Below are 8979 nucleotides of genomic sequence, written 5' to 3' on the forward strand. Positions count from 1 at the left end.
TTTTAAAATTCAAGCAAATCAAATAATGTCAAGTGCCACCGGCACTATTCGATACCCGCAATAATCTTTATATAATATAGGAAAGTGTTGTGAATATAAATGTAGTTTATACTTTGTGATATGGCACTACTATCACTTTGCACATGATGCAATTTTTAATGCCGTTGACTAAAGTCTTAATGATTTGGTAGTACACGGAATTCCTCATCTAGCACGTGCTGTAATTTTTAATATCATTGACTAAAATTTGTTGATTTAAAAGCTAGGGAGATTAATGATTATTTGATCAGGTACACATTTGTAATCCATGTTAAGAGCCACAATGGACGTCTTGTTAATGGCATTACTCTTCTTGATTGTGCCGGATTCTAGCCATGGCAAATGCCCAGATACAAACACAACCTTCCAAAACAACCAGAAAACCATTCGCGATTTGCTTATCAAAAACACACCTCTTCATGATGGATTCTACAATTCTAGTGTTGGGAATAACTCAGATCAAGTGTATGGAGTCTTCCAATGTAAGCCAAATATATCTTCAAATGTTTGTGCCAACTGTTTAAAATCATCCTTGGTGTCTGATGAATGCTTTGAATCCCCGGAAATGGAAACTATGTCGAGTTTCTGTACTACAAAGATCTCTAATAAGAATATATTTGGAGTATGGAGCAACTCATCAACTGCTTCATTTGGAAACAAAGGATTGGACGACCCGGTAGTGTTTTCTAAAGGGTTTTCGATGATGCAAGATTTAAAGAGCACTGTTCCTTATCAACCGTTAATGTATAAAGCCGCTGAAATAGATGTTGGGGTGGATGGGAAAAGGTATGGATTGGCACAGTGCGGAAGAGATTTGAGTAAGTTAAATTGTCAAAATTGCTTGGAGGATAGATTACTCGGATATAGATCGTATGTGGAAAATAGAACTGGATGGGAGATTCTTGGGAGCAGTTGCAGCATGTGGTATTCTAACGTTTCGGATGCTTACAAGAGTCTAGACGTGAATACCGTGCCAGCAGATAATCAATTTCCTCCTGGAACAACTAGTGTTACCTCAGGTAAGTTGCTCCTATAAAGAATTTGTGTTTTGTCAAAGGTATATATTTTTTATTAACATATTTACTAAATTAAGGGGAAAAACCATATTCGGATTAAGCAGTAGGACAAAATATCATTTATAATGGACATGTTTTGTAAAAGAAACCCTCATGTTTCATCATATATGACGTTGAGATGCTTTGAAACTGTATTCTACGATTAGATACTTGAAACTTTTGTCTAGGAAAGACTTTGTGTAGGCGTAAATTATTTAGACAAGGTAACATGAAGTCTAGGAAAAAATTAGAGCATCTTCAACGCGGGAAGGATGAGGCTATCTGTGTTCAAAATAGATTTCTCCGGGTATATGTATGAGGAAAAACGATAGTGTTGACGCCTGGTAGTGTAATATTTGTGATTAGTGACAATATACACCTTTGTTTCAAATTTTAGACCTCAACGTGAAATAGCAGACACTAGTTCAAGAACCCATGAGATGGAGAACCTCTTGATCTCTTGGTTTAGTTAATGTCTTCTCAAGTAGATTTTACTGTTGTAATAATTTTATATGACAATGACCGTTTTTATCAGGAACTCAAAGATACCATGGAGGAATCGGATTGGGAATCTGCATATGGGTCAGTACTTTCACAATAATATTAGCAACTCATTTTTCCATTTGTCATGAATGATTGTGCTGCAAGGTTGCGGTTTTTATTTGTAACTTTACTTGTTTAGTTTTATTTTCATTCTCGTAATTTTTGCATTTTGGTTACTATTTTCCATGTGATTCTCATGGATGATACTTAGGTTTCTTAGAATAGAGAAGAAAATTTTTGTTTGTATTTTTATTACTTCTATTGTTGGTTGTGGGTAGTTAGGATCCTATGTGTTGCTCCTTCAAAGAAGGTATTACTTCTATTGTTGGTTGTGGGTGGTTAGGATCCTATGTGTTGCTCCTTCAAAGAAGGTACCTTGGATAAGCTAGAATAATTTGGAACTTAATATATGGAAATGAGATATTATTTGGCTGCATTACACGAATGAAAACTACCTTTGATTTATGTTAAATAAAAATATAATTCATTAATATATACGTCGTCTGACAACTAATTCCAGACTGTTTAAAATGGCCATCCAGATAAATTTTGGACAGTCGTATTGACAAAAAAAAATAAAAAATTAAATGCCTATGATTAGAACTTGTTTGAAAATTAGCCAAAACGGTTTTGATTATCATAAATTATATTTTTGTAGTGATCAAATCTAAAAGGCTGAAGAATCAAATAAACATATATCCTGAATATGTAGAAACTTCTCATTATGCAACAACTATATAACATGTGAATGCTAATGAGAAACGAGAACTTGGTGAATAGAAGATCAGTTTATGCGACACTGACGCTTATGCGTACACTTATGATAGATAAATATGCTGATGATTCATTGTAAACAAGTTGTGATTATGCCTCGGTTATGAGAGATGATGGTTGACTGATCCCACAATCTTTTCCTTTGTAATTCTTTTCAACAGATAAACCCAAAGCATTTGCCTTCCTTTCACTCTTTTCTTCGAGATGAATGCATCAGCCAGTTTCATCTTCAATTGGTACTTTCCACATATCCAAGCTAGAGACTCATTCCAGAATGATTGACGCAAGGAACGTCATAAGATGCTCTCTCCCGTTCATCGATCGCCTTTCTTGTTTCCGTTCTATTATATTGTTTCTTTGACTTGTACTTCTTCCACATCTTCTCCCTCCGTTGAACGACTGTCGTCCTTTACCACCATTTTGATCGCAATGCCCTTTTCCATAATTGTTTGAACTTGCCTTTAAGAGCTTTCCTTGATCATGATTTTCCGGTTTGTCTTGACTTTTGAGACTGGTTTAAAAGCCTTTACTCTTCATATAGCTTCTACAAATGGCATCGTGTCATTCACCGACTCACTCCATCGCCTTCCTCTTTCCAGGCGTTATCTAGGTCGCCAAACTTTGTAATACCATTCTATGATAAGTCATACTAAAGCTTAGTTTTCATATAATATTTAGTGACACTAAATTATATACCAAAAAGAAAATAAAATGAAAATATCATGTTTTTGAAAATAATAATAGTCGTCTTGATAAGGAAGCCAAAGAGAATATCATACCTATGAAAGAATACAACTTTAATAAAGTCGTTTTTGTGTGTTAAAATATGGTCTTAGGTGATAAGATTCTTATGGACACAAAGCAACTATTGTTTATGTGATCTTGATATCTATTTATTTTCTCTAGTAATCCTTTATAAATTACATTTGAAAATTTTGAACCCACCTTCCTTTACGTTTTCCTTTTTTATTCTTCCTTAATTCCCAAATATCCTACATATATATGCTTATGCCCAAAACTAAATACCAAAAGAAGCATAGCCGCCTTTGATTGTTCCTGAGAGTATGTTTCTTTTACTTGTGTTTCTTTGGATGCCTGTTCTGATATTCAGGGCCACTGCAGCAGATTTTGAAACCCGTCGCTGTGAAGTTAACATCACCAGCCATATAAACAACACCAGTTTTTATCCAAATCTCGTTAAAGTCCTTGATTCACTTGCTACAGATACCGCGGTCAATTACAAGCGATTCAAAACCGAGAGATCTGGAAGTATACCGCCCGACATAGCCTACGGTCTCTACCTTTGTCGGGCAGATGCTCTCCCAAACGACTGCCGTAATTGTTTGCTCAATGCCCGTGAAGATCTCAATATGACATGCTCGTTTTCAAAAGAAGCAGTGGCGTGGAGCGACCACTGCATGTTACGTTATGCGAATTATTCGATAGGTTCGGTGTTGAACTATGACACTTTTATCCCTGAATGCAACAAAGAAAATATTTCCGAACTCGTATCAGAGCAAAATAAGTTTTGGAAAGCTGCTACGAATTTTTTGGGTCGATTAGCAAACCATGTGTCAAAGGATGAGAATGGCATGTTTGCATATAATGAGTTACCATACAATGATAAAAAGATTTATGGGTATGTCCAGTGCACACCGGATTTATCAGGTTCTGATTGTAATAAATGTCTTCAAGTAAGTATAGATCGTTTGCGGGGGCAGTACTGTTATGGGAAAGAAGGAGCACGAGTGTTGGCCGCGAGTTGCAATGTTAGATTTGAGATATATAAGTTCTTACAATTCTCAACACCCTCATCAGAGAAACCAGGTTTAATAATCTGTTTCATTTGATTATTTTCATAATAGAATTTTAATTGATAAACAGTTTTTACAAAAATATTTACTTAATAACAGACTATATTAGTTAGCATGGTGACTGTTTTTTTCTAATAAACTTATAAAATTTATATGTTTAATATGCAGGAAGAAATGAAAATCAGTCAAAGATAATTGCAGCAATAGTAGCTGTAGTTGCTTTTCTGGTCATCATTGCGGCCATATGCTATTTGGCCGTAATCAAGAAATGGTTTCGTCCCATCGCAAGTGGTCAGTTAAAGGAAAAAACGGGTAAGTACATAATATTTTCATTGTTAAAGATTAGACTTGGAAAAGTACTTGTGAGAAGTTATTCTAATTTATTTACACAATTTCTCCCTTTAGATCATATAGATGAAAGTGAAATAATAACCGAGCAATCTTTACAATTCGAGTTGGGCACCGTTGAACAAGCCACAAAGAATTTCTCAATAGAGAATAAAGTAGGTGAAGGTGGTTTTGGTGTAGTATACAAGGTACCTAATTGTGTTTACACCAATCTATTTCTTGACTATGAGATTTTCCGTCTACTATATCTCGTCGTCGACTAATTAATGGCTTATATTATTATTTGTTACTTGACAGGGAATTCTTGCTAATGGGCAAGAGATTGCTGTGAAGAGGTTATCGAAAGGGTCCGTACAAGGCTCATTGGAGTTCAAGAATGAGGTTGTTTTGCTAGCTAAGCTTCAACACAGAAATCTAGTCCGACTTTTGGGATTTTGCCTTCATGCCGAAGAGAAGATCCTGATATATGAATACGTTGCGAACCATAGTCTCGACTTCTTTCTATTTGGTTAGCTCAAAATCTGTTGCTTAGTACATATGAGTTTTCAGTTTTGCATTAACTTCATGTGTACTTAGCTTCTACATCTAATGATATGCAAAAGAATTGTAGGTGTCCTTTATCTGGTATACAATTTTATTATAACCACATATTTTTTATAGTTGGTTAGGTATCCCAATGGTCCAATGGTCCCTATTAATTAATTCAGATATTTTTAAATAGACAAACGACATGTAGCTAGAATTAAGTAATCGATTAATACTTTTCCACTTACCATAAAAATTCCACGAGTCTTTCATTTATTCTTAAGTCTTGATTGAATACTTTAATTATCTTTAGACCAATATCTTTCTTTTGAAATTCATTTTCATTAATGTGTATAGGTCATACAAAAGATGTGAAATTGGATTGGTCAACACGTTACAAAATAATTGGAGGAATTGCTAGAGGGATGTTGTACCTACATGAGGATTCTAGATTGAGAATTATTCATCGGGATCTCAAAACTAGCAATATATTGTTAGACGAAGAAATGAATCCAAAAATTTCAGATTTCGGAATGGCAAGGATTGTTTGCGCAAGTCAAACACAATCTATGACAAATAGAATTGTTGGAACTGTGTAAGTTGGTTACAACTTGTAGACAAAACTTGGTTAATTTATATTATTCTAACATACTGTTTTGCTTTGGTAAGTGGGTACATGTCACCCGAGTATGCAATGCATGGCCACTTCTCCGTGAAATCTGATGTGTTCAGTTTTGGTGTATTGGTTCTTGAGATTATTAGTGGAAAGAAAAACACACGGTTCTTTCAATCCGGTTACGTGGACCTTCTATGCTTTGTGAGTAAACCCATTTCTCTTGAATGCAAAATGTCATCTCGTTTATTTCGTTTCCTTACGACAATATATTACAATTTAGACATGGAGTAAATGGAAGAACGGAGAATCACATGACATACTAGACTCAAATTTGGTTGATTCAAGCTCGGTAAATGAAGCCTTACATTGTATTAATATCGCCTTATTGTGTGTTCAAGAAGATGATGAGTTAAGGCCTTCTATGGCTTCTGTAGTCCACATGCTCAATAGTTGCTTTATGGCATTACCTATCCCACAAAACCCTCCTTTCGTATCTCAGAGAAGAATTGAACATACAATATCAGAGCAGCTGGAATCACATACTAGTACGCGCACCATTTGGCCTACTGATGATTCACTTATTACCGATGTACATCCTCGATAAACGTTAGCCGTTAATCAATTTTAAACAGGTGTCAGCATGTATTATATGTTTAAAAGTCTGTACATGGATAACATATTACTTGTTACTGCCGATGAAAAAGGTTCTATGCGTTTATAACAAATTGTGATTCATTCACCTCTACAATGTTTAACGAACGGGCGTTACAAAGTTCTAAAGTTATTAATTAGAGAAGACAATAAATTAGACATAATGCACAGTTTATTTAATCCAATTTCAAATTCTTTTTTCTATTTATAATTAAAGCAATCCATGTTGAAGTTTAATCCATGTATTAATCCACTTATGGGCTTACAAAATGCTTTTATTTTGTGTTATATTAATGAGTAGATACATGTATTGGTTGGTAATATGTGTGGTTTTGTAAATTATGTTCGGTTTTGTATTTGCAACTTTGAAGTTAAGATCCGTTTGTGTGCTGTTCTTGTATAGAATCAAGATTTGTGTTTGTTACTTAATCATGAAATATCACTTTCCGCGATCTTTGGAAGACTATTGTGGTGATATGTTAGTGCCTTTGATGGAGATGATTGTGAGGGCCATGAAGATTCTCCACGACAAAAAGCTACTAGGAATAGTCATGGATTCTGGAAGAGTTGTCTCAGTCCAACGATTGGACAAAAGTGGATTAAAGCACCGGGAAAGAAAAATCTCAGTCAAGTGTTGGAGGCAATTAAAGTGTGATAATCAAAATCGAGAATCAAGTTTGGTTCGGATTCTTGTTGAGTAGTGATCAGGGATGTACATCCTAAATAACCCCATAACGAACCGTTTGAATCACGCAATGGAGTACGCGGTTCAACATTCGTGTGTGGCATTGTGGAGTAAAAGCAAGATCTGCAAGAAAAATAGACGAATATCAATGAAAATCCCTTTCTTATATTAGACTAGGATAGTTACTTGTTTGTTACACTCTGATTTAGTAACATCATGATGAATAATAAATACATATGTTCAATAAATAACGCTAAGTGAAATAAAGTAAGATGTTCAGCAAATAGGTTAAATAAATTACAAAAATGTAAACTTAAAAAGATGTTCATAATTCACAAATATTAAAGAAATGTACACCAGCTCATCCGCTATAATAACCCGACAGAAATTAGATATCCTTTAAAGGACCAAAATTTCCAAATACCCTCCGAACATCCTTTGTCCTGCGTTAATAGGTAAATCCAAATGTTTAATAACAATTATGGATGTGCATCCCACTTGCACATACGATATTAAAAATTAAAAAAACAAACCCAGGTCAATATAAAAAAGAAAGTAAAAAAGTTAGCATATCCATAGTAAAGATCAACACAATAATATGATCTTGACTTATTTGGGTGAGTAAATAACCGGATTAACCATACCATAAACAAATTACCTGCCTAACCAAAATAAACATAACCGATGGTCCACTTAAGCAATAACTGATTAACCGGAAATTTTGATTCAGTTACGGTTTTGGTGAATTGGCATAGCCGAATTAACCGAAACCAACAACTATGCATACAACTATTCAAATATGTTATTCTTTCTTTGAGCACCATTGTTTAACGTTTTTAAGTATCGAGTTTTCATTCTTTTATCATATCTCTATTTCATGCATGTAAACCTATCTAGCTTAAGTAGATGAATAATGCTTCTTATTTTAGGTGTGGGACAACTAAAAGAGAAGTATAATAAAAAGTCGACGGACGGAAATTAGTCGGCCGGTATATAGATTAGTAGGGTGGCAGTTTTTTTGTTTTGTTTTGAATACAGTCAAAATCTTGTTGGTTACATAAGCCGTCAGACGAGAGATTTAAACTGTTCATCTGACCGGAATTGCCATTTTGAGTATTTGTAGAATTGGAAGACTAGTTATTAAGAATATTACTTGTCAAATAAGCTATTTTAGTCATTTGCCCTTTTGTTCCTCCAATATATTATATTGTTTTTCTTCAATGTCAATGGTTTGCTTTATTTAAGTTAATCTATTGGTGGATTACATTACATTACTAAACGAATATTTCATATATATATATATATATGGGATGGTTCAAGAGAGAAATGATATTATTGCAAAAAAATGTAAGAAATGAATATGGACCACTAGTTTTGTTTTAGGTTTTAAATGCTTAAAGTTAAATAAAGAAACTATTAATTATTCTCCTTCTTCAAATATATAACTAATAAACCATAATACTTATTTATTCAATTAATTTAACTAATTAAATTATTATAATTAAAAATATTAAGATTTACTTTTAGAACTTACATTTTGTTTTTTGAATTTTTATCCTACACAAATATAATTTATTCTCTTTCTATCCAAAACTAATTTCTTCCAACTCAATATATTAATATCCATCAACACATACTTACAATATGATGAATAATACCAAAAAACAATTTTACATGTGTTTGCATTAGATATCAACAAAAAACATACAACCTATACAATAACGTATAATCTACATTTGTTCTAAGAATAAGACAACATATAACCTACACACGAAAAACATATAACCTACACACAAAATTCATCATCAATAAAATACACAGGCACACGAAAACATATAACCTACACACAAAAAACATATGACCTACACACGAAAATTTATCTTACACAAATACAATTTATTCATACCTTAATTTCTTTTCAAACCAATT

General features: G+C 33.6%; 2 protein-coding genes across 2 annotated transcripts; both read left to right on the forward strand.

Annotated features, from left to right (window-relative positions):
- Window positions 1–322: 322 nt before the first annotated feature.
- LOC143583753 (antimicrobial ginkbilobin-2-like protein) lies at window positions 323–1094 on the forward strand. Its single transcript, XM_077065979.1, has one exon. The coding sequence runs from the start codon at window positions 323–325 to the stop codon at window positions 1073–1075; it is 753 nt and encodes a 250-aa protein (XP_076922094.1). The 3' UTR covers window positions 1076–1094.
- Window positions 1095–3358: 2264 nt separating this feature from the next.
- LOC143583742 (cysteine-rich receptor-like protein kinase 15) lies at window positions 3359–6453 on the forward strand. The gene is made up of 7 exons (XM_077065970.1): window positions 3359–4238; window positions 4394–4537; window positions 4631–4761; window positions 4871–5081; window positions 5456–5693; window positions 5768–5915; window positions 5995–6453. Exons 1-7 carry the CDS (start codon window positions 3476–3478, stop codon window positions 6316–6318), a joined length of 1959 nt encoding a protein of 652 aa, XP_076922085.1. The 5' UTR covers window positions 3359–3475; the 3' UTR covers window positions 6319–6453.
- Window positions 6454–8979: the final 2526 nt, after the last annotated feature.

This window comes from Bidens hawaiensis, unplaced genomic scaffold (assembly GCF_021521415.1).
Source record: "Bidens hawaiensis isolate Kalapana, Puna unplaced genomic scaffold, B.hawaiensis_p1.1 tig00032505_1, whole genome shotgun sequence".
In the NCBI taxonomy this organism is placed as follows: Eukaryota; Viridiplantae; Streptophyta; class Magnoliopsida; order Asterales; family Asteraceae; genus Bidens; species Bidens hawaiensis.